Genomic DNA, 26,438 nt, shown 5'->3' on the forward strand with positions numbered 1-26,438 from the left:
TCTGTCACACAGCCCAGCAGTGACTCTCCCAGTACAGCACTGGTGCCACTGGAGGGGGAGGCAGCCCCACGTAGCACCAGAACAGCGGCACATCAGCTAAAACAAGGGAAGCAGCTAAAGAGCTGAATAATTGTGACTTGTCCTTACTGGCATGTAAGGATCCGCCAGGACCGAGAGGAAATACTTGTGTCCATTGTCCTTCACCAGGTCAGCCTGGCACGACTGAAAAGGAGACCAAGAAAACCACAATGAGAACCACAACACACACATTTGCTCCTCCAATGATGTACAAACGTTTCATTTCCTAACCATATTTCTCCAATCTTGTTTTCATTTGAGAAGCCAAATAAAGCTCAAGCCCTTCCTGGGGGCTGCCACCCAACAGCCCCACAGGGACGGAGCAGGGAAGCCTCTGCCAGCCCCACAGTGCCACAAACAGCAGCTGGAAATGGGAGCTCCTGCTGCCGGGACGAGTCAAAGGAGCCATCTCTGTGCCACATTAAACCTCCCCATACATTCACATCTCCCACTACACCCAGCCCAGAGTGCAGAGCAGCTCCGGGGCCTCGCCCAGCCCCTGGGGAGCACAGGGCAGGATCCTGGGCTGGGCTCAGAGGAAAGCACAGGGCTTTGCTGACACACCAGCTCAGGCTCCAGGCTGACGTTTTGGGGTCACTCCGAGAGGATACACGCGGAGAAAGTGAAAATGGAAGGGAGGAAACCCTGACTTGGCACCAGCTCCCTGTGACACGGCTCTGCCAGAGGCGGGATCATGCATTTTTCATCAGGAGGAGAAGGTGAAGGAAGGAACTAATTGCTGAAAGGGGAGGGGATGGCAAGGCAGAGATGCAAGAGAGTATTTTAGTGCTGAAGAGAGTGAGGCTGCTGGTTTTGGCAGACCCAGGAGCAGAGGGCCTGGATTGCTGCCAGGCTGCAGCTACGAGAGGCTTCCCCGACTCCTGTGCCACTGCACGCTCCAGGCTCCCCCTCTGCCTTCCCGGTGTCAGCACTTTGTGCTCCTCACACAGAACCACTCCTCGGCTGTAATGCAGGCACAGGGACACCAGCAGAGGGGAGGCTGCCCAGCTCCACACTCGCTGTGCTGCCTCTGCTGCCCAGTCCCTGGGGCCCACAGAGGGAGGCCATGGCCACAAAGCCAGAGCCGAACCCTCCCTACGGAGATCCTGGGAACAACGTGGGAATCCAGCACCACTGACACCTCCTCCTCACAGAATAAGCAGCTCCACTGTGAATAATAACACAACACGACCAAACCAGGCTGCAGGCTTGGTGTGCAGTTCAGAACTTACAGAAAATACTCTGTTTACAAGGAGCTGCTGCCTGTCCCCTCCCTCAGCAGTGTCCACGGCACTGCCCTGTGGAAGCTGCCCCCTCCTCCCTTCCCACTCCCACCACGTGCTGCTGGAATGAGTGAGTGAAACAGCACAAAGAAACCCAAACTCACCATTGAAGAGTATTTTGCTGTAAAGCAGAGCCTGCAAACAAGTGAGGCAATGCCAGAGCATGGGAGGGAATGCGTGAGGGGCAGGGGGGTGAGAGCCCTCTTGGAGTGGAGGAGGGCACGACTCCACACGGGAATCACACCTGAGCCCCTGACACACACCTGGGGCTGAGGCACCAGCCTCGGCTGCACCACAGATGAGCTGTTCCAGGAGAGCTCCAAGATGAATAGTTTTCATTTTCTTTGCTTTCCCAAATCCTCTTAGGATGTTAATGAAAATATTGTTATAAAACTAAACCTGACAATGCTGGATCAACAGCAGGAAAAACTTCACAAATTCAGTGCTATTCTCCATCCTGAAATGGAGGAGAGGTACAAAAAAAACCCCCAAAGAGGAAAGATCCGACATCCAGAGCAGTTCAGACATCTACATGGACTTGCAATTGTGCCTGAATTAATGTGTGCACCTCTCCTAATAATTTTATAGTGCTCAACTAATTGCACCCACAAACCACTGAGTCAGAGATGCGACTCCACAAATTTATCTGCAATTACTTACCAGCTTAATTACTTATTTGAAACCCCAGCAAGCAGAGCCCTGGCTGAGGCAGCACACTGCTGAGCCCCACAAGCCGGGCAGGGGCAGGAATACTCACACTGTCCACTGCCAGGATCTTGGCCCAGATGAAGACAAGGAGAGGTCTCAGCTCACGGGCTGAGCTCTGGAGGAGCTTCAGCACGTATGGGAAAATGCCAACGGAGAGGGCCTGGGAGGCAGAGAGCAAATCCCTGTCAGTAAAACCCTGTGAGCAAAACCCTGTGAGCAGCCCCCCCGCTGGCAGCCCAGCCCCAGCAGGGCCCAGGCTTTACAGACACAGCTGAGAAATCTGGTAGAAAATAATTTCACACGTTCCCAGTACACAGGGGATCCCTGTGTGTTTGTCTCTTGCTCATTTTGATCTCGAGTGTCACCAGGTACTTTCAGACTCATTTGGTCCATGGAGGCTCTGAGTTAATCCAGCACCAGCTTTCTCTCCTCACAGCCTGGGCTGTTCTATGCTCCACGTCCTCACTTCCCTCAGCTGGGGCCGTTGGCTCTCCCAGGTAAACACGCCACAAAGTTCAGGAATTCCAGCCTTCCCACTGGAAATTAACTCCAGGAGGGAGGTAAAGCAAACCACTAAAATGCCCCGTCACTGAGCTGCTCCACGACCAGCTGATGCCTCATCTTCATCACTTTTATCAACAAACAGCTCCATTTACGGGAGTGCTTTAAACTGCTCCTCTGTTTAATTCTTATTTATGCTCCACACTGTGCTGCCACTTTCCAAACTGCAGAATGCAGCTGCTGCCTGCTCAGAAGAGCTTGTAAAATCCAGACACCAAACAAATAAAGGAGGAGAAGAAAATGATGCAGCCAGTAAGCTGAAAGAACACATAATAAATGTATATGCTTTTTTGGTTATTTGTTTTATATGACAAACCTTCTTACTTGCCCCAGATATTTCCTCCTGCTTTGTCCCTTCCATTATTTTACAATAAACTGTTCCCAAGGAACTCCTCTTTGCTGTACTGGAAATGAACACGGGAATGAATCTGATTAACGCAAACCTCTGTTCTTGGAGGGACACTCGCTCCATTTCCCACACAAACCTGGTCATCTGTCAGCTCTGTGGATTATCCTCCCCACCTCCCTTCCCTAGCTCACCAGCTGTATTCATCACCCCTGCTGAGACAAACGGGAGTGTTCGAGCCCACGTGCAGCTCCCACGCACCAAACTGACAGCCCAGGGCCCCAGGTCCAGGAACCTCCCCAGCAGATCCAGAGCTCGCAGCCGGTGCACCTGGCTCAGCAGCACCTGCAGGGCAGAGGGATGGGGGTTACTGTCCAGGGAAAACACATCCCCAGGCCTGCAGGGCAGAGGGATGGGGGGTTACTGTCCAGGGAAAACACATCCCCAGGCCTGCAGAGCACAGGGAAGGGCCACTGACAAACCCTGAGTGCGAGAGCTCTGCCAGTGAGGGGTCACACCCTGGGAACGCTCCTTCGTGGAGCTGCTCCCGACACCAGGGAAGCAATCCCTAAGGATTCCAGCTGCCTTTCCCAGCTAAGCTCATGACAGTCCCTGCAGCAGGACCCAAAGGACAGCAAGAGCCCAGCCTGCCACTGCTCCCAACAGCTCAGGAGCACAAGAAGAGGCTTTGCTTTCCTTGGCAAATCAATACCAGAGACTTAAGAGGGAGCAAAAGGTCATGTTGGTCGTTAATAAAAATCTCATTAAAATGGAGTCTGACAACGCTAATGAGGTGGTGCTTTACTGGCTTATACCTACCCTGGTGTGAAATATTAACAGATAGACTTGCAGTTCTTAATCTCTTTAACAGATGTAAGATATTGGAATGCAACGTTTAATCCTCAGTTTAAATTGAGGGACATCCTTCAGCACGGATCTCAGGGAAAGAGACTCCTTGATTTACCTCCCCAACTCCATCCCCTTCTCAGTGTTTTTGCATGCTGCATATTGAAATTAGATTATTTTTCATGTTTAATATGGAAGAATAACTAAATTACTTGGCTCATGTCTCACACTGTGGATGACTGGTACTGGATACTGAGGTGGTGCAGGAAAAGTCCAGAAGAAAGCAGGGGGATGTGGTAACTACTCCTGTGGTTTCACTCTGCATAGCAGAGCTCAGATCTCAGGACAGGTCACACGAGAAAGGATTTTGGTCATCCTGCCCTAGTTGGCACCAGACTATTCCATAAACCAGCCCAGGAATAACAGGGGCAGCTGTTTGGGATTAAAGCAGGAGCAGAGAGCAGGGCAAGTGAGGCTGGGGCAGGGCTGGGACAGCAACAGGGGCAGGAGGCACAGACGTGGCACAGCTGGGACCCTCCAACCTGCAGAGAAACCAAGGAACTCCAAACTCTGTCAAGAAATGGAACTAACTGAAAAGGCTGTCTGGGTGAAGATACAAACCCCAGCTCCACGCTGCTGCCATCCCACAGGACATTCCCCCAGAGCAATCTGTGTCTGACTTGAAAAGCTGCCTTTTGTCATTGTCCAGCCCAAACAAAGCCCTCGGTCTCGCAGGATCTCCCTTTCCCACCTCCCCAGCAGATCTGCACAGTAACCTGAGCCCAAGATGACACACATTCCAGAGCCCTGGATGGGGATGGGGGGGTCAGTGCACAATTCACGGCCTTCTGGTGGATAATGGAAGTGCTCGTGTGCCACCCCACGCACACAGCCCTGCGTCACCGGCATTCGTCTGTCGCCATTCCCAGACCGAAAACGGGGAGTTAATTACATCCACACACGCAAATTAGGGATGAAGCAGGACACAGGGGGATCATTTACATGTAACAGTCCATATTTTAGCAGGCAGCTCCTCACAAAGGCAGGGTGAAGTCAGGGACTGCAGTGATCTCCACAAGTGCTCTGTGCACAGGAGATCCCACAGAGAGGGAACCTCCCCAGGGATCGAGGCCCGGCCAGGCTGTGTGTGCTGCCTGCTCTCTGATGGCTTCTCCGCCTGGGGTCTGAGCATTCCCATGGGGTCAAAGCAAAAGACACCCAAAACGGGTCTGAAACTCCCTCCCGTCCTGGCCTGGATCAGCTGGGCTTGGATTCTAAGTATCCTCAGACCTGTCACCAACCAATCCTATTCCCCTGTACAGTTAATATGCTATAATTGTAACAACAATTACACTGTCCCAGCTCGGTTTTGCTCCAGGCAGGAACGTGGGTTCCTTTGCCAGGTGACCTCTCAGTTCCACTGCAGTCACGCTCCTGCAGAGCCTGCTGGTGCCAAACAACCCATTGGAAAGCAGCAAAGTTGGAGCTGGAGCAAATCCTGCCCACTTCCATTGCAGTGACAGAGACAAACCACACATCTGCTTATCCACCTCATCTCTCAAGGCTTGGGAGACTCAGGAAATTAAAATTTGGTCTTGCAGAGATGGATGGTGCTGTCAGTCACAGACCTCACAGATCCCTGTACAAGGGACTGGGACCACACTCCTTTAAAAGAAAGGCTTTAAACTGCACTGCTGGTAGAGCAGAGCCCACAGGTACCTGGGCCAGGGTTTGTATTTCTGTCAGCACAAACTCCAGGGGAGGGGAGGCCAGAGCAGGTTGACAGATGACAGCTGCAGTCCTGGCCCTGCCATCAAACATCGGCTGAAACGCCGCGTTCTGCTTTTCCTGGATTTACCTCTCCTTTAAACACGTCACCTCTCTCTCGCCTGAGCAGTGCCCACAGAACCCCACATTCCCCTCTGCAGAGCTGCTTCTGTGTTCCTGCAGCAAGGCTTCAGCCCCACATTAAAGGGAACACTTCCCAGGCTGTACCAGGCGGATGAAAAAGCCATTTCCAAACGATTTACGCTGCAGTAACTTCCCCCTTCTGAAAACAGGGAAGATAAAAGTCTCTGCCTGACAGAGCTGGGATACAGAGGAGATGCCAGAGAGACAATGAAGATGTGCTACTCTGAGAGAGGTGGCGACTCCCGAGGCAGCAGAGCCGGACATGGACCAGAGCAGGGGCTTGGCTCAACCAGAGGCACGGGACAGGGCAGGAAAAGCACTTTGGCTTCCTCCACATGGGTCTGGTGAACACAGAGCCAGCTCTCGTTCACCCTGGAGAAGCCCATGGAATTTATGCTCCCGAAGGCCATCGGGTTGGCAGCTCGAGGCTGAGCAGGCAGGGGAGACATGGACACATGGCATGGGCAGGGAGAGACAGGAACACCCCTGGCACAGGCAGGGAGATACACAGACAGCCCTGGCATGGACAGGGACACCCCTGGCACGGACAGGGACACCCCTGGCACGGACAGGGACCCCAGCCCCAGGACTCACCTGCAGGACGATGGCAGCTGCTCCGGGGGGTTGCGGTTCTCCACGCCCATGGTCAGCCACACCTGGAAGGCCGTGAGCTGCTCGGCGAAGAAGGGGCTGTGCTGGAGGAGCAAAGTGGGAATGCAGGCATGGGTTAACCAACAAGGAGTGAAGCCAAGAGTTTTGACACCTACGGACTTCACTGTTTCCTAAAGCCGTGATTTGTAACTGATGCCTGTTTGCTTGGGGTTTTCTAAATGCAGAAAAACTTCCCAAAGACTGAGCAGACACATGTACCTTTAAATGTGCTAGGAAAAAAGGAGAAGGAAAGAGTAGAGAAACAGGAAAAGTGACCATGAAAGGTCTTAGGGAAGCTGCTCTGTCCCCAGGAGCAGCAGATGGAGCAGCACTGGATTTATCTGCTCTGCAGAGGCCATTCCGCTCCCGCGGCAGCACTCGGAGCTGCCTCTGCCCAGTCCAGAGACACAATCCAAGAGCAATGAAAATAAATTCCCCATGTCATCCATCACTCTGAGGACGTGGTACAAGCTCGAGGTGAGAATGCACTGACCAAAGCACACAGCGGCTTCCAGGCAGGAATCCCCAGAGAAACAGAAGTCAATGGGGAAGGAGGGAGGGAAGAGACAGAGGAGGGAGAGAAAACCAGCCCAAACCCATCCCTGTATGAGCACTGAGAGCCCCCAGGCCCTTCTCCACCAGGTTATTGGGTTTTCCAGGTCTGAGCAGGCAAGAACACCCTGGGAATATCCAGGAGTGCTTTGTGATGTGCTGCTGACACACACCAGCCCTGAGAGGGCTGTCCAGGACTGCACCCAGGGCAGGCTGCACTGCCAGCCCCCAGCAGGTCCCTGTGCCTCACCCAGGTGTTCCCAGCCCTGACACCCAGCCCAGCCCTGCCAGGCAGGGAGGAACAGGCTGGCAGTGGCCACAGGGACTGTCCCCTTCTCCCCTTCCCTGCTCCCTGGCCAGCACCAGCCAACTTCCCACCAGGCTGGAATCTCACCGCACTCTGGCTCCCAGCCCCAGCTGCACACTGACGGCTCAACCTGCCTCCATTCCAGCCAAAACACACAATAAACCACATTTGTCAGGCTTGAAAACCAGCTTGTAAATTGTTCCCAGCCTACCCTGAATCGATCTCCAGCTGAGAATGACCACTCGTCTTTGCTGACCTCCTGTCTGATCCCCAGTAAGTCTGTGCCTCTTCCCACCCCAAAACACTCAGAAATCTCCTGAATTTCAGCTCACTTGACAGAGAATGCCCAGCTGAGGGTTAACACTAATAAAAAGGCCTCCAATGATATTGTTAGAGACTGAAAGTAAAAATGAATGTAAGCCAGGAGAAGAAAAAACGTATTTTTCATGTTCTAAACCAGAGCACAGAGTGAGGAAGGCAAGGGGTGGGAGGATAAAGGCCTCAGGGCATCTTGATCAACCCCTAGCCTGGCAGGAGCCCACAGTTCTCCTCCTGCACTCAGGGCTTTGGAGACAACCTGCAATTACAGCCAGAAAACTTTTGAAGTTTGGTAACACAAATAAACTGCAAAAATGTCACTGAAAATTAGAGAGACATCAGGGTGGAACAGGGACCTGAGCTTATACAGTAATTATTATTTAAAGTTTTCACTTCATGAAATATCAAAGGAGTATCAAGAAAAATCTACTCTGAATAAAGGAATTTAAGGTAAATATATTAAAAATTTTACTTTTCTGCTCTCTGAGATTAAATAAAGCAGAGAAAACCCCCAGTGACTCCAATTAACGGCACTGAGCTTAAGAGAACTCTCTGGACATACCATCAAACTCTATTTTGTATTTGAAAATAACTCCAATAAGGAGATAATTTTCACACTTAGGCCTTTAATTTCAAAAATCGTGCTGCATGTTGGGACCTTTTGAGTAACAACACCTGGTCAGGTTTGAGCACTGTGGAATGTTCCGAGTCAGGTCTGAGGCACTGCTTTTACTGGCAGCAGTTTCCTGCTCACCCCCTCGTGTGGGCTGGATCATGCAGCAGGGAAGAGTTTGAACTTGATTTCTGTCTGTTCCTCTAAGGGAGAATCACAGAATTCCACACTGGTTTGGGTTGGAGGGACCTTAAAGCTCACCCAGTGCCACCCCTGCCATGGCAGGGACACCTCCCACTGTCCCAGGCTGCTCCAAGCCCCAGTGTCCAACTTCCAGGGATGGGGCAGCCACAGCTTCTCCAGGCAACCTGTGCCAAACATTTACAATTCTTCAAAAACATAAACCCTTAAACTGTACCAGCAGAAGTGATGAGCTGAACTGAGGTGTCAGAGAATGGATGAAACCTGGCCCACGTTTGAGGACACTCCCCAACTTACCCTGAAGGCAGTTCCTTCCTCAATAATTGTGGGTAACTGGGAAAGGCAAATGTCAACAGCAAGGTCCCAGGCTTGCCTGCAGGGAGGGGAGAGAGGAAAGAGAAGGCATTAACAAGTTATCCATAAGGAATAGCAAGGGAAATTGAAATTCTGACCACACAAGAATGTGGACAGTGTTGTCTGACTGGCTTAGAAGTGCTTGATATTCCCTGTTTTCAGGGAGGAATGGGAAAAACACCTGAAGAAATTTTCTGCAGCACTGGAGAATGTCAACCCACATTTGGGCCTTTGAGGTAAGTTTTACTACACAGAAGGAAAATGGTTTAGAGATCAGAGACAACTGCTCTGATCACAAAAGGATTCTGAGGGTCACTCACTGCAGCAGCACACGGAGAAGATGCTGAGCTCGTCACGGTAATTTTAGGTAAGCAGCAGTAATACTGCTACAAAAATGCCCAAAGCAGCCCTGCGAGGTAAGATCTCAAAGGGTTTAAGTGTTATCAGAAAGAACAAACAAAAAATTTGAAAAGAGATTTGAGTAGATTAAAATAAAATCACTTTTTTATGCTTCTAACAACAGGCTGTTGGAAAGCAGTGGAGCCACACAGCCAGCGTTACTCAAACCATTCAAACCTCTGCCAGCCTTCTCAACTCAAACCTACTCAACCTTCCAAGGGCTGTTGATTAATGTCAACTGGTGGAAGAGACTCTGCTCAAGTCAAATACTTCAAATGCTTCTCCACCAACTCCAAACCAGCCCTGAAACGACTCTCCAGCCCTTCCAAACCACCCAGCATGCTGCTTCTGCTCTGTCTGCAGAAAACACAAATCCTCCCAGCCAATGGGACACCAACAAACAGGTTTGCCCAAAGTAAAACTTCTCCATTTCCAACCACTGGAACAGCTGCTCCCTCCTCAGAGCCTCAGGGTTACACCCAGGTTGCACACAGGGAACTCACTGGGCTGGCTGAACAGACAATGGCATTAAACACGTGTTACAATAATTACAAGATTCAAACCAAGCCACAAGTGAATGGGAAAGGACTAAACCCCGGAGGGTGGGGAGAGGAAGAGAAGGGAGAACACTGCCACAGTGCTGGTGACAGTGATGGCTGGGGGGAGGAGGAGCAATGACTGACAGCTCTAATATCCCACAGGGAACGGGAAAGGTGGGCACACGGTGGATGTGCTGCCTGGACTCCTATCACACAAACAAGAGATAAATTTGGGAGCAGCAGGGAACCAGGATGGGAGGTGCTGCATCCCACAAGTGATTTGTGAAAGCCAAGCCAGAGATCAGTGCACCCCCTTGGCAGAGACTGCTGTCTGCCAAGTGCTCTGCAAGGTTTGTTTTCACTGCATTTGGGACAAAAAGGGCTCAGCATTCCGTCTTCCCTCCTCACTGCTCTCTCCCAGGAACTCCAGGCCCTCCACCCTGACAGGGTGACACAGTGATGTATCCACGGGGTGACAACCCTGTGAAACACCCCAGTGCTTCAACTGAGTTATGCTATGAAAGAAGGTGTTAAAGAGGGGTTTTTTTAATACCACCTTGAGCTAATTGCTCTGTAGGCACAAAGTTAAAATCTCTCCTTAGCAGGAAGATTGGCTCAGTTAAAGTAAGTGATTTTGCTTATCCCAAAGCCAAGGCAGCACCACAACAGGAATGGTCTGTGGAGGGAACCCCAGCTCAGTCCAATACCCCTTCACTACACTAGGACTGTTTAAATGTTTAATAATTTAACATGAACTCATCAGCTGCCTCTTTGTTTCCCAGAGGTGCTGCAAAGTTTGGACTTCAAGCAAAGAACAGAAGGCAGAGTCCCAGCCCTGCTCAGGGATTGGTTTATTGCCCAAACCCACGAACTGCCAGGCAATGGAAACCCCCAGAAACACTGAGAGAGCAGAAACTCAGCACAGTTAGAGCCTGTGTCTGTCTGCACCCACGGGTACCCATTAGCTGGCAGCTCATGGAGGCTGATTTTCTTACGCTCAGATTTTCGGGGCTGACTCAATGTCTAATGCTTTTAACGCTCACGTCCCGTTGTTAATAATGCATTCTTGACGTCTTTCAGCGTTCTCTTCTCCCCTTGGAATGGTGGGCATTACCTGGCACCACACAGGTACCAGGGAACAGGAGTGTTCCTGCCTGGAGGGGCAGCTGAAGGGAGGCTGAGGCCACGTGCAGTCCTGGGGCTCGGGGCAGCTCCTCCTTCTGAACCTCATCTCTGGAGCCATTAAATATTTCTGAGCCCCTCAAGTCTGTTGGACAAGACACCCCACATTTGTTCTGCCAGTCCAGGGCCAGCCATGCCCTGGTGTGATTGAACCCCAGATCCCACCTGTGTCGCAGTGATCCCGTCACCTCCCTAAGCTGCTTTGGGCACAGCTGGGAAGCTGCTCAGACACAGCTATTTTTAAAAACCAGTTATTGCTATGAATATTTGGAACAAGTCTGAAATCCTTTTCTTCTCCCAGCACATCCCCCTGCTCCAGCCACAACTTAGAGCACAGGCTTTGCTATTTCCATCCTACATCAAAGTCTCCGTAGTCCGATAATGGGACTTGGACATGTTAAGACTAACACATAGACACAAAAAATATCTGGTTACAGTGTAATCTGAACTAATCTAATCCTTCAAACGTCAAACAGCCCCAAATACCTCTTCAAACAATCACTTTCTTCTTGCAGAGCCGCCGAGTGTTTCGGCACAGCTCCACGAGCCTCGTTTCCCTGAGGGATGGCTGAGCAGCCCCGATCCATCCTGCACCCTCCCGTGCTGCTCCACCTGGAATTGGGTTGCTGCATTATGGTTTTGTTTTCAGCCAGAATCTCCAGCTCGCTGTATTTGCAGTACATTATGACTCCTTTCAACCCGAATTTCATGGCCTGCAAACACACCACGGTGTTCCTATTAGGGATGGGCTGTAGCTCTTCCAAAGCATAATTAAGGTACTTGGGGTTTAATATATGACCTGTGTCAGGAAATATTTCCAAACACATTATTAGGTCTTTTCAAAGGCTGTGAATAAAAGCAGCTGGCAACAGCAGTAATGCATAAACCCTAATCCATCACAGCAGAGATCAAGGTGCTGACAGAGCTCTGTTCTCATGCACAATAGACAGAGCGACCCGAGCTGAACAGCACAGCCAGACAATCAATGGATATTAATATTAATGTTAATATTAATCCTGTACTAGAGTACTGCCTGCAGCAGTGAGAGGCACCACACAAACACAGGCAGCCTGTGCCCCACGGGAAGGGGCTGAGCAGGGAAAATTCAAGAAAGCCAATAAAAGTAGGAAAACCAGAAATAACATGTCAGATTCTGTCCAAGAGGGCACAGCCCCAGAGATCAGCTCTCCTGACTCCAAAGCACACTGCCCTTCTTGGGGAAGGGAAGGGACTGACAGCCCGTGGGTCAAATATTCCCTCCAAAAATGGGAATTCTCACTTTTCCTCAAGTTCCGGCTAGAAAGGATACTGTGATCTCCCAAATGAATTGGCCAGAACACCAACTTGAAAAGATAACACTTGAAAAAGCTGTTTTCAAGAGAGCTAAAGCCAAAGGCAGAGCAGCCTCAGCACCTGTTACACCTGTGCCACATCCCCAACTCAGGAGCCACCCCAGTGTGACCTGGGGAAAACTCCCCAGGCAGGGACAGGGGTAGGTGAAGGAGACAGAGCAGAGGGGGATTTTGTGCCCAAAGGGGCAGTGGGAACCATTCAGGAGGTAAAAATCAATGCTCAAATGACTGTTTGCAGTGTCACTCCCATCCCGTTCACCCCTTGTGATGGCAGCCAGACTTGCTCCCCAAAACACTGCCTGGGGATCAAAACTCTGGGAAAAGTCTGGATAAAACACCCACCAGAAAACTCTGCTGGATCAGCCCCCCCCCAGAGCCACAGGCCTTGGTTTCACGGGATCCCCACAAGCCCCTGGCTGGATTTTCATCCTTTCCAGCACCCTGTGGCCAACTCCCCTGCCCTCATCTCAACACTGAGCTCATCCAAACTGTAAAATGGGTCGGCAGGTTTCAGATCAGGGATCCATTAGAAAATTCCTGAGTGAAAAGGTGATAGACAAGTGATTATTTTTAGAAAATTTTTAAACGAGCCCTAAATTAGTTTCTAAATCCGTCCTTTCTAAAAGTTCCTAATAACGCACTGAGCCACCTCGGACAAAAGTGGAATTTTCCCCTTTGCTGGATTTGCTGCAAACTGCACGTTTTTTGGAGGGCACTGAATAAAGTGTGTCAATTCCCTGCTCCCTTGCTCTCTACTTCACCAGTGTTTGGGATTGACAAGGAAAAGAGCCCTTTGTGTGACTGTTCTCAAGGAAGCTCTTCTGGTAAATCCTAAAAAGCAGCACCAACGTGCTCTGCTCTGAGGGGCTTCACGAAGGTGTCTCCAGCACCATCCCGCAGCTTCCCAAAGGAATTTCCAGCACCATTCTGCTCCAGAACCACAATAGGAGCAAAGAAAATGTGTTTCTAGACCCCATTGCACTGAGAGTCTGAGAGAAATAAAAGTCTGAGAGAAATAAAAAATAGGATCCAGGAGCTCCCAGTTTCATTCCTGTGGTTCAACCCATGGATGGCAACACCAGCTCCAAGTCAAATCATATTCCCATAGGAAACCAGAAACACAGGCTTTTAATAGGCTGGCAATAAGAATGAATTACATCCCTATAAGGAACAGAAAATATAGATTTTTAATATGCTGACAAAAAGCAAGCTATAAATAACTCCAGAAATTTACTGGTTTAATTTTGAAACTCCTGCAACACTGTGTCCTACCCTCCTGCACTTGCAAACTGCAGCTGATGGCTGGAGCTCTGCCACATCCAGCAGCAGCTCAGAGTCACCACAGGTGCTCGGGTGGCTTTTCCTGCTCTGCCCTTCCAAGTGTCCCAGCCCCTCAGGTGACAGCAACAGCACAGCTCATCCCATTCACAAATGACTGAAGCACTTTTCCTCAGAAGCTGCTGACCCAAAGCACTCAGGGACATTGTTTGCAGCATTCAGATTGTTCAGCTGCCCAACTGCTGCCAAGCCCAGCCAAAGGCCCCCCAATTTCCTCCAGGATTTTCAACAATTAAAGCAGCTTTGTGGTACCAGCAAATGCCTTCTCAGTGTCTGCCTGCACCTGCAAAGGCTCCTGGGGCTCCCTGCTGCCAGCCTGGCTCCAGCCCCTACAGAAACCACACCATGGAATCATGGAATGCTTGGGTTGGAAGGGACCTTAAAGCTCATCTCATCCCACCCCCTGCCACGGGCAGGGACACCTCCCACTGTCCCAGGCTGCTTTGAGAATCTGAGCTCCTCAGTGCTGCTGTCAGTGCTACATTCATTCATCATCACCCTCTACATTTGCCTTCCTCCACATTTTTATGGAAGAAACCTACTAAAAGGCTTCTGGAAATGCAGGCAGGTTGAGCCCCCTCAGCTGCCTTTACCTGTCACTCCCTCAGCCTGCAGCAAGGCTCAGTTCTGTCCCCCAGGAGCCCCCTCAGTGCCACTGCACCACTCTGCACTTGGCCCAGTTTGGTGCTGCTCTATTAATCACAATGAGTAAGAAAATAAAAGCCAGCATTTTTGTTATTACTGTTATTATTATTATTATTTTTACTATAATTGTTCATGGGACATTGGTTCGATAGGCAGAACTACATTTAAGAGCTTTTTGATAACTGTGCCACCTCCATTTCCATTAATCATCTTAAAAGCAACAGTAAAAGTAGAGGAACTCTACAGCAGGAATTCCTTCTACTTCAGCAGCACAAGTTAAGGACCTTTCCCTCAGGCCTCGGCTCTTCCCACCCTGCACAATCCCAGGGGAGCAGCTTCACTTTGGGAAAATAAAGGCAGCAGATGACCCATCTCTTTGGTATTTGGAGTGAAAGATGGCAGGGCTGGACTGAAGCTTCTGCACCACAGAATTACAGGATAATTATGAATGCCCAGAGCAGAAGCAGCTTTGGAGATGGGTATTAGGCTGCCACAAGCTGTTCCACTCCTGATCCACTGACTGAACCAGGGAAGCGCTGCAGAGATTTAAGTGGAATCATGGAATGCTTTGGGTTGGAAGGCACCCTGAAGTGTCACCCCTGCCACGGGCAGGGACACCTCCCACTACCCCAAAGTGCTCCAAGCCCCAATGTCCAGCCTGGCCTTGGACACTTCCAGGGATCCAGGGGCAGCCCCAGCTGCTGTGGGCACCCTGTGCCAGGGCCTGCCCACCCTCCCAGGGGGAATTCCTTCCCAATATCCCAAGTAACCCCGAGCAGTGCCAGCCCTGGAGGCTCCCAGAGCCCAGCACTCACCACATGGCGTGCATGTACGTGGGGGGCAGCCGGGGGCTGCTCACGGGGGTGCAGTTGTAGGACCTCATGATCCTCTCTGCCAGGAGGAAGTTACGGAACAAACTGGCCACGAGCAGGTCCTGCCGGAAGAGCTTCTGGAAAAGATCTGCCAAGAGATTGCAGGAGTCACTACATGCACGTTTCAGCACCTCAGGTAATATGCAAAAAGGATTTAAGATGTAAAACCATGCTAACACTTCGTTCCAGTAGCAAGGAATCTCCAGCAGTTCTGCAGGGACATGATGACAACCACGAAAGGGAAGTTCTGCCTTCAGAGCTCCCTCAAAGCACCACAGCTACTCTATTCTACGTTAGCACAATTAAACACTTTCTACCTTGGGTTCTTCTTTGCCTTTTCTGGATCAAATCCCCCTTTTGGTGTTTCATTTCAGCTCAGCCTGACTACGTTTTTGGAAAATTACTGAGGGAGAACAGGACCTCTGTGTACTGTTTAATCAAGAACTATCCATCTGTTAAGTGGCAGTTTGGTGTGCTTATGAGAAGCCAAAATGAATCCTAAACGATAGCAAATGTGCTCTCTTCTACAGGGCAGAGAAGAATTGATGCTGTGTGAGCATTAGGAAGAGCAGGGTTGGAGAACTGTTTACAAATTTGGCTGCTTGTGCTCCAGAAGTAGCAATTCAGAGCAGAACAGGGGTAGAGAAATGAGGGATGAAGTTACTCATGGGAAACAAAACTGCCTTACCAGCAAAGAGGAAAGAAAAAGCCTTTATTCATGTTACTAACCAAGGCTGGAAGAAAACAGATTGCTCTGTGCAAATATAGTAAGAAAGAGAATTATTCAAGCTACGACAATTGTGTTAGCACAGAAAAACCCTTTCTGGGTTCTGATGATCAGGTCTCTGCAACACTCTGGGAAAAAGAACAAATAAAAAACAAACTAGCTTTCAGATCCATCCTGATCTGTTCTTCCAGTTGCAGGGTTTAATTTTCTCCTCATTTCAGTGTCTCATTGATCTGACTCCTCATGCCCCTCCCCTGCCCCAGCCTCACCTCTGGGCAGGACGTTCCAGGCGATGGTGTCTGTGATGGCTGTGAAGATCCAGTTCAGCTCTCCCAGGGGAGTTCTCCTGTCATTCAGCCTCCCAGGAATCCTACAAGTGGGGGAAATAAAACCCTTAATAAACCCCCCATTGTTCTGGGATACACACATGCACAGCTCTGAGTCTTTGGAGTGAGATCTGGAGAGAAAGGGACTCTTTGCTGTAACATTTCCATGTCACGTGGAGACTCTTCAAGGGGTAAATACAGGAACAACAGCCAACACACTCCAGAGAAACACCAGTTTAGCTGGGAGAGTCCTGGGCATTCAGGGATGGTTATGGACAGGGAACTGGGCATGGATCCACACCACAAGGAGCAGTGGGCAGAGGGGATTGGGCCTCGTATGCTGAGACTGGAACTAGAATGTTCTGCCAAGTATTCCCACTTTGGCATTCATTTAAACAGCATAAAACCAGGAGATACAGAACATGAAGGATGCAGAAAAAGCTTTGAAAACTGAATCAGTGCAACAGAACAAGAGATTTAAGGTCATTCTATTCACCCCAGCAAGGAACAACGTTTACATTGGGATAAACACCTAGAAGAGAGAAATCTTGGTGACAACAAATACTTCTCACAAATGGAGGAAGAAAGAAAGAAGAGCACTTCACCACTAGAAGAAAGAGAAGTGATTCAACCCTCATCTCTCCGAGGGTCGAGGCACAGCCAGCTCAGAGGAGCAGGAGCTGCGTGACTCCTCTGAGGAGCAGCCTGAGGACATTCTGCAGTCTGAGACATGCACAGGGTCAGAGAGGACAAACCAATGGTCCCCTCTGGGGTTCACATTTGTTACTCTCAGTACCAACACCCCTGAGCCAACAGCCTGGCTGAAGCACATTCAGTGAAGGAGGAACAGCATTGTTCCACCAGGCTCTCCAGAGCCCAGCGTCTTGTTTTTGTACACTGAAAAAAGTCCTTCAAATTGTTTTCATCCTGAAGCTGAACAAACTTCTCACATGAGAACAAACCAGAGGACCATTAGGCGACCTGATTCCAGTGATGGAAGAGCCCAGGTGACAGCCTGAGACCCAGGATCAACACACCCCATCCCTCAAGGAAGACAAGGGCTGTGAGCAGCTCTTCACTCTCCTCAGCTCCTGCCTCCATCCTGTTCAGCTTCTCTAAACACGCTTTTGAATGTTTATTTGTTCCTCATAAAAACAAAGAGAAGGAAAAAAGAAGGAAAAAACCCACCCAACAAACCGAGGCCTGGGCTGCCTTGTTAATAATCAGACATACAACATAAAATATACAGCCTGGCACCCCTGAGCACTGCTCTTCTCCTCATGAGAAAGTATCAGCAATAGCATGAGGAAGTTTCAGAAACATGCACCAACCTGAGACATCCTATGGATTTAATCCTAATTTAACCCAATTTCCTTTCTGTGACAAGTTTTTAAATATTAGAAGTATCAGGACCAACACAGGAAGCCTTTCTATGGCCACTCACTCTGTGACACATGCAGCAGCACCATTCCTGTGCAGGTTCAGAGGCAGCACATTCTCCTGTATAAATACAGTTCTAAACCAGCTAGAAATTAACATCTTATAAAAAATTCCTGTCTGTCTTGGTATCAGAGGAAAAATACACATCTCTGAAGCAGTGTTTGCTAATGGATCCCCCGGAGCGCGCGCAGGGAACACGAGGCCACAGAGGCTCTGGTGAGGATTCCCCGTCAATATTTGCATTGCAGAACACCCTCTGCAGCAGAGCACAGCTCCCAAGCCAGAGGGGGCTTACTTGGGAACCAAAGGGATCCTTGCTGAGCTTCCCCAGTAAGCCAGACACTCGGCTCACACCACGTGCTGGCAACTTTCACAGCAGTTTTTAGTCAGCAGGAGGAGTTTCTTCATGGAAAGGGTGGTCAGGCACTGGAAGGGGCGGCCTGGGCAGGTTTGGAGTGCCCATCCCTGGAGGTGTCCAAGGAAGGCCTGGATGTGGCACTCAGTGCTCTGGGCTGGTGGCAAGGTGGGGATGGGGCACAGCTTGGACTCGATCTTGGAGGTCTCTTCCAACCTGAGTGGTTCTGTGTGAAACCTCCTGACCCGGCAAGAGCTGGGCAGACAGGACCCACACAGCTCCTGTGCCCAGAGACGTGTGCCCACCACCAAACCCGGGGCTGATCCAGGTGTGCCGTGCCCGGGCTGTGAAACCTTGGCCAAGTGTGAGGACGACAAAGGGCTGGAGGAGCTGCAGCGGCAGCGCCGGAGCGAGGACGTGAGCGCAGCGTTGCCATGAAAACCATCCCTGGGAGCAGGATCCCCGCTCTGCATTCACAACAGGCTGTGCCTGCACTGCCTGAGACCCCGTGACAGAGGTGACAAAGGAGCCACTCCAGCACAGCAAACCTGAGTGAGCACAGAAGGGAACTCCTCATGATCCCATCCTGCAGGGCCCGGCGCTGCCTCAGCTCCAGCAGCGCTGCGGGAGGTTCCAGGGCGCTGGGGCACAGCAGCCCCGTGACACCGGGGCCAGGAGCACCCACTGAGACACAGAAATCACCTCTGACATCTTCCACTGAGTTTTCTAGAAGAAAATCAAGGGGCTGGAAGCTGCCTAACCCAGGTGCAAAGGCAAAACATGAATTATCGTCTTCCACTATAAATAATAAATATTAAATTTTAAAAAGGCTGCAGTATTTCTGAGTTTGGACTAGCACAGGCTTGATTAAGTATCTGCAAAGACACCTCCAGGATGTGGCCCCAGCGCTGCTGCAGGGAGGTCCTGCACAGCACAAGTGTCACTCTGCCTCCCACCACCATCAGTCACTTGTCCAAGAGGCACCAGGGTCGGCCCTGTCTGATCCTGCTGCAAACACCAGCTCTGTTCCTGTAACCCAATGCCTTTCTCCATTAGTTAGGAACCTTGGTGGGCTCTGCCAAGCTGCAATTGCAGCAGCTCTGGCTGCACCAGGCAGGTTGGGTACTTCAGCAGCAATGTTGCACCTTGTTGCAAAGGGAACCTCAACAAGCATTTGGCCTTGTCTGCTTACAGAGCAACAATAATTTTATTTAACCCCAAACCCAGTCAGATCATCACCACGTGGGGACACCTTTTGTCCTCCTGACTTTTGCAAACCAATCATCACTTCCAGTGACTTTGACACAACAAAATCCTCTGAGACCGTGTGCTTGACTTCAAAAAGTCAGCCAAGAGCTGCTGTTTGTGTTAAATTTTGAGGTGGAAGTGCCAAAGGGACACTTACTCAGCCCCACTCACCCCAACCTGCAGCTCCTGGTCCCCCCAGGCCAGTGCCAGTGATGTCCCCTGAGCCCCTTGGCCACAACAGGCAGCAGGACAGCCTGGCAGAGGAAATCACTGGAAGGGACTGGAGTAGATGGTATTTGATACTGGGATCACCTGGGGAAATGAATTATGCTCCCAATCAGCTGCTCACCTGCGCTCCAACCTTCCATCCTGAAAGAGAGGGCACCAAAGGATTTGTTACAGATTAATTCCTACAGTTTCTCCAGTTCCATCACTTTTGCTGTCTGATCTCTTGGGATTTTCTTTTTCTTCCTCCATCTTTAAACTGGCTCCGACTGAACCATCACCCATCAACACCCAACAGACATGAAAACATTAGCAATTTCCAACCCCTGACATTTGATAATGCTTCAAGTGGAAACAAACATTAATTTCAGTCTCACATTTGTTATTTCTGGTGACTTTTATGGATGTGGTGCTGGTGCACGACAGCCTGGAGCAGGCTCTGCTCCAGATCAGCCCCACCAGGACCTTCCCCACGTCGTGGCATTCAGAGGGGTCCTTTGTCACCAGCCCCGACAGCGAGGGGCCAGAGGGAGCAGGCTCCTCCCCAGGGGCAGTGACACTGAGCTGGGGGCCCAGACACAGCCATTTCCTCAGACTGTCACAGGATCTCTTCCAAGAGGCCCCACCAGAAGCAGGAACAGCTCTCGAGGCTTTTTTTTGTTTTCCCCTTCTTGTGGGATTTTTGTTTAGAATTCCCTCCTTCTGCACAATGGGCCCAAGTTAAAGTCCCAGGAATGCCATGCACCATTCCTGGTCCCCTGAGAGTGGGATTTTGGGAGAGGGAGCCCAATGCAGCAACAGAGGTTAAAGTATCCTTGTACATTCCCGATTCTTGGCACCCAGTTTTGTATTCCCACTACCACAGGTTTATTCCCATAAACCATTCCTTAGGGTTTTTCCCAAACTTTTTAAAAAGCAGAACAAAGCCCAGTTCACGCCACTCAGCAGCCACACCTCCAGCACAGATGACTTGAAGCCTTGGGATCAAACAGAAAAGTCCCCCCAAGGCAGGAGGAACATGGCCAGAGATGCTGCCAACAAAAGGTCTCACGAGGTGGCAGCCAGAAGTTCCCAAATTCCCAATACTCCACCAAAATTCCTTTATACTTCACTGTCTGGCTCCAGCAAAGATCTTTATTTCTAAACTAAGGGATTGTTTTGGCTTTATCTCAGAAGATCTGTGATGTAAATGCACATCAGGATCCACCACACGTTCCCTCAGCAGGACGTGGGCTGAGCCCGGATAATTGGAAATCGGAGCCCTCTGGAGAAGGTGCAGCTTCATTTAGCCTCAAAGTCTGCAGCTTAATTGCAATAGAAACTCCTTCCCCAATTTTAAAGACAACTGAATTAGAAATTACAATATACACATAGGCAATCCAGGAATTATTCCAGGTCTATCTCGAGACTGTAATAAAAATCTGTGTTTTCTATAATTGATATAAGGAGCAGCTTAAGACGATGAGGTTTAAATATTTGATATCCACAGGAAGCTGCTGCTGGCACCCTTCCCCTGAAGAAGCCTGTAACACACACACACACACACACACACACACACACACACACACACACACACGTGTGCTGTGGCACAGCACAGACCAAGAGCACTGAACAAAAACCTATTTCTGCCAGGAAACCTTTGTTCAAGGAGGATTTAACACTCAGCAGCACATCCGAGCGCTGTGAGGCTGAGCTGCCTGGCTCAGACCTTCAGCGACCTCACCACTCTTTGATTAGAGATGCTCTTGGAGCAATCGTTAATCAATTAACATACCACAGCCATTGTTTCTGCAGCAGCCTGAGGTGGCCTCAGTCTCCTCCTCATCCCCAAATCTGTGCACACCTCTGGCACTCAGGCACAGCGAGGTCAGCCCCAGGAAGGCTTCCTTCCTGCTTCCCATCTCCTCGAGGCCACAAGAAACCCAAACCCCAGCACATTTTCCCCAGAGCCTTCAAAGAAAGCAACACCCAGTGTTGAATCCTTTCCCTGAAAACCACTCTGACACCTCTGAGAGACAGGGTCTGCCTCTGCTCTGTCAGTTGTAAGCTGTATTTCTTTTTATTTTGGCCCAATGAGTATCTCCGAAAGACAGCTTTATACAAACTATCTCTTACCTTCCCCAGCTGAGAGGAGATAATTTTTTCCCATCTAAAATTAGCATAATTAAAAACCTTAACACTTCTGATGAACCTGGCTGGCCCAACACACCTGTGTGGAAGGGCTGGCAGCACTGAGGGGCTTTTTGAACCTCAGCTGACTGAAAACATGCACAAATTGCACAGGGAATTGGAGCTGATGTGATCTCACCCCATTACTGATAAGGTGCCACCGGCAGCTCCAGTTCCCCACACCATGCAGCACCTCACCAAATACCAGGGAAGTCTGGGAACACTTTCAAATTAAGAATTTACACTTCTTATCCAGACTTCTGCTCTCCTAACCCCTTTCAGGACACCCCAATACATACAAAATTTGACTTACTTCTCTATTAAATCCAATGTGACTCCTGGCACCAGCCTGACACTCTTCTGCATGCAGAACCTGGGGAGAGACAGTAAAATAGAACACACTAATTGAGTGTTTAATGACAAGGCTCTGTGGAGAGGATGCAGAAGGAGGGCTCTTTATTGCACTGTTTCTGCTTTGAAATGGTGTTTGGGTAGGAAACTTGGGCATGGCATGATCAGAGCCAAACGAGGCCCTCAGCATTTGTCACCCTCGTGATTCTGTGGAGATTTCAATTGTCAGGTGTCAAAACTGGGCCATTGTAACTGTCAGGGTGACAAGTGTTCCAACACACAGCGGGGGAAAAGGGCTCCCAGGCATCCAGCACAGCCTCCTGGGAGCAGCAGAGCCGGGGAGGATTATGCTGCAGGAATAATGATCAGCGTTGGCCAGGCGTCCCTGAGAGATCTGGCACTGCAGGCAGGGAAGGGAGAAGGCAGGGAAGGGAGAAGGCAGGGAACGGGAGAAGGCAGGGAACGGGAGGAATGCGTCAGGTTCAGACACCTCCGTTATTTAATTAAAAAAACTGCTGACTCCATTTCCTCAGCCTTACAAATCCCACTACTCCAGGAACAGCAGCCCTGGAAATCGCCGAGCCCTGTCAGCAGCGCCTGGAAAATCCCCAAAGCTGCTAAAGCCGGGAGCGTGTGGGAAGGGGGGACGCTGCCGGCCGGATTCCGAGCGCTGCCTCCCTCCTCCAACCCTCCCGGCAACACAGGGCAGCAGTGGGAACACAGCTCCGGGATGGAAACCCAGCAAATCCAACCTGCAATGACTTCCTCCGACAGCGCCGCATTCCCAGCCCGTGTCCCCAGTCCCTCAGGAATCCACTCTCTGCTGTTTAAGGAGGAATTTACCCCTCAGTGTAACCTCAGCTGACATTTGCCCCAACACTGCCCAGTTCTGTGGGACCAGAAGGGCTCCACTGCTCAACAATCCCATCTCCCACATCTCTCCTCACCAGAGGCACATTATCCATGTCCAGAAGGTTTTTCCCCAGGTAAAGGAGAGAACAATTACTTATTAAAGACAAGACATGCAGAGCTCATTTCTGAAATCTTGAGGACCACTCCAGTTTTCCAGTGGCATCCCCTGCCTGAAGGGCATCCATGGGAGCCCAGGAGTGGGACAGGCTCTGGAAAGCTCACGGTCCCCAGGCTGCTTTCCTGACGTGTGCGTCATCCAGCGTAAAAAGCAGCCAGAAAGTACCCAGGAACCTGCAGTGGGATCCCTGTGCAATCTGCTGGAATATAAAATTCTTACGACAGTGCATTACGGAACCACGCAGGGAAATTCCCTCCTAAACAGCCACAGGCAGACTCAGCCTGGCAGAGCCGGGTGCCTGGGATGAGGCTGCAGAGTTTAACCCTTCTGAGGAGAGCAGCACAGCTCTGCACGGTGACATCTGCTGCCTCTAAAGAAGGGTGTCCCTGGAAGCGTCCCAGGCCAGGCTGGACACTGGGGCTTGGAGCACCCTGGGATAGCAGAAGGTGTCCCTGCACATGGCAGGGGGTGGCACTGGATGGGCTTTAAGGTCCTCCCAACCCAAACCCAGAAATGTAGGAAATGGTGCTCAGTATCACGGGAATATTTTGAAACTCAGTGTAGTTTGTTTAAACCAATGTGGGGCAGAGCACTGGATTTGAGTTAACCTCAAAATCTCAAGCAGAAATGCAAAATAAATACATTAGGGAAAAAGCCCACAAAACACTTTAAACAGAACATCAGCAGCCACAGCTCCAGTCCTTTCCTGTGCCCTCCCAGTGCTGGCCGGGCCTTCTGGAGAACAAACTGCACACCTCTAACTCCCGAGGCTGAGCAGCTCCCCAGTGCTTTGTTCCTTGCCGTTTGGGGGTTTTCCAGCACTTTCCAGGATCCCTACCCCTCTTTATGGATGGGACTTCACAGCTCCAAGCCACAAGGCCCTGAAGTCAGCTGAGGCCAGCGCAGCCTTCGCCGGACTCGCGGAACTCCGGCTGTGTGGCTGCAGCCGGTCTGCACCTCCCAGGAGCGATGGAAAGGCAGGCACATGAGTCACCCTGAGCTTCCAGTGGAGCTGCCCGTGCCTTGGACACCGTGAGCCACCGGGATCTGCGTAAAACAGGGCCCCAAACACCCCGAGCGCTGCCCGTTTCCTCCCCGGCCGCGCCCGCCTCCCCACAGCGCGATCCGCCAGGATTAACAATCCAGCTTAGCTCCCAATTTGCCTCGCACGGAGCTTTATATAGCTACAGGATCTATTTGGAACACGTCAGCTCACAGCAGTCACTACACACAAGGACAATCAGCGTGCACACAGCCAAGTCACACTCCAGGCTCCCGGAATTGCAGGCTGGCATCAGGAGTTCCATGCCCCACATCCCAAGGGCTTGGCTGACCTGTGCTTCTCTTCCCAGCATCAATTTTACTTCCCCTGAAATTAGACAGAAGTGGCTACAGCTGCAGCCCCAACTGATGAGGGATTCTGTCCTCCAGAACAAAATGGGATGGATAAATGTTTATTCAAACCTTCATTTGCCCATAAATTCCATATATGAAACCTCATTAGAGTGCCAGGCTGGAGCTGCACAAATGTCATATTTCAAAAGCAGTTCCACAGGGTTCTGGGTCAGCTCTAGGAAAAGGGCTGAGATGAAGGAAAAGGGAGGTTTTAATGGCAAAGGTATCCGTGTTTACTTTTGGTTCCCAGCTTTAGGACATCAACACACAGCTTGGCTCAAACTCTTAGAATGCAGCAAAGGGTCTGGTTTTGCATTTGTTGTGTTTATTAACATCAGTGAAAACCAATGATCCACAGCAGCACTTACTATTTACAGGATTGCATGGATAAACCCACACCTGCGATAATCAACTGGGAACACAGAAGGAGCATAACCTTCATCAGAATAACATTTCTGAGACTGAACACCACACAATCATTGGATTGGAGGTGGGAGGGAATTCATCACTGTCCAGGAGTTCCCATGGCACCTTCCAGCATTAGCCAGCTGAGGTTGAGGTGTTTAAACCCTTCTCCTGAGCAGTTTTACAAACACCTTTCCTGTCAAACACCCCGAGACACAACTCGGAGAATCTCTCATGCAGGTGAAGCCTGTGGAGAACCTGCCCTGCTCACCCCCTCAGCCATGTTCCCATGGAGATGAGGAACAGAAAATTCCTGAACAGATCACAGGATCCAAAAAAAACCTTTCTTAGCACATCTAACAAACAAAACCCACCAAAAAACCTCTCTTACAGAACTCACATACCCAAACCAGAGCCTGGCCAAAGAACTCACTCAGTTTGCTGCTAATGTGAAACAGAAAGAGTTTAAAGAATTGTAATTTATTACAAATATCTCCAAAGGGCAGTGAGTAACTCTTGGAGTTGTGGTGACAATTTCTCACCACCTCCTGCAGTGTCTGTGGGCTTCTGCCTGTTCAAACCCCGTCCAACAAATGCCCCGAAGTTTTTCCATTCTGGATCAGGCACGAACTTGAGAGGAGCAGCTGGAAGAGCCCCTAGGAATGGACCCTCCGAGCTCTGTGGGCTCCAGACTCCTCCCCAGGCACAGGTCCCTGGTGTTGGGTAGAACACTGCTCTTGGAAAGCTCCTGCTCTCTGGAGCAGCCTTCTCTAACTTTCTGCCTAATTAACTCGGTCTGTCATTCCAGAACATCTTTCCCTGGTTTATCACTCCCTGCCTCTCACTTCAGCACTGTTTAAAGCTCCTGCATTATTTACAGCAACCGCAATATTTGGAATGTGATTTGTGCAAAGGACAGTTTACAGAAAGTTGCACTGCACTGTGTACCATTCCTGCTCTCTGGGGAAGCAGATATTTAATTCCCAGAACAGTAAATCCCTTAATCTGAGCAAACCTGGGTACTGAGCTGGAAACTGAAATGCAGTAAGTAGAAGATAACAATATTTTCACCTTTCTAGCTCTCATTAATAAGCCACTGTCCCCAGCACACAGTTCAAACCCTGCTATTCAGCACTGCAGGGGAGCTCCGGGTCAGGTGAAGCTGCTGGATTTCCAAAGCCCTGCGGTGCCCCAGGCTGTGCAGGAGGGACTGGCACTCACCAGCGCAGCGCAATCTTGATGGGGGTGGTGAGGCAGGAGGTGAAGAGGTCGGCAGGCAGGTCCGGGATCATGGGCAGCAGCTCGTTGGCCTCACACGCTGCCAGCTGGATGCAGTTCTTCATGGAGGGGGGCAGAGGCATCTGGGCAAGGGGGTGGTTGGGGTTAATGGCAGCCACCTGTGGAGAACAAGGGAATTCCCCAGCGGGGAGTCAGGGAAGGTGAGGAAATAACCCAGGAAGAGCTGCCAGTGTTCCCTGGAGCTCTGGGTTTGGAGCTCTTTGTGACTGTGGAAGCACCAGCCACAGCTTTAACTCATATCTAACAGTACTCAACTGCTAACTCCAAAGTCACTCTAGAAATACCCTGTAGACCAAACCTCAGTCCATAAAGTAAAAATACCCTATAGACCAACATTCCCATTTTCCAAAAGCACAGGGATTCTCCTATTTAAGATTTTGACTATGAATATGATCTTTGAGACTAATAATTC

The 26,438-nt window shown here is 50.3% G+C and overlaps 1 protein-coding gene across 1 annotated transcript in view; it reads right to left on the bottom strand.

Annotated features, from left to right (window-relative positions):
• Positions 1 to 26,438, bottom strand: part of RPTOR (regulatory associated protein of MTOR complex 1) — a 102,824-nt gene that overhangs the window by 43,002 nt on the left and 33,384 nt on the right. The window contains 9 exon segments of the mRNA XM_039562061.1: positions 148 to 222; positions 2,119 to 2,229; positions 3,238 to 3,346; positions 6,337 to 6,428; positions 8,673 to 8,748; positions 15,000 to 15,144; positions 16,053 to 16,153; positions 21,860 to 21,919; positions 25,949 to 26,124. Coding sequence (XP_039417995.1) covers positions 148 to 222; positions 2,119 to 2,229; positions 3,238 to 3,346; positions 6,337 to 6,428; positions 8,673 to 8,748; positions 15,000 to 15,144; positions 16,053 to 16,153; positions 21,860 to 21,919; positions 25,949 to 26,124 — 945 coding nt within the window.

This window comes from Corvus cornix, chromosome 18, assembly GCF_000738735.6.
Source record: "Corvus cornix cornix isolate S_Up_H32 chromosome 18, ASM73873v5, whole genome shotgun sequence".
Classification (NCBI taxonomy): Eukaryota; Metazoa; Chordata; class Aves; order Passeriformes; family Corvidae; genus Corvus; species Corvus cornix.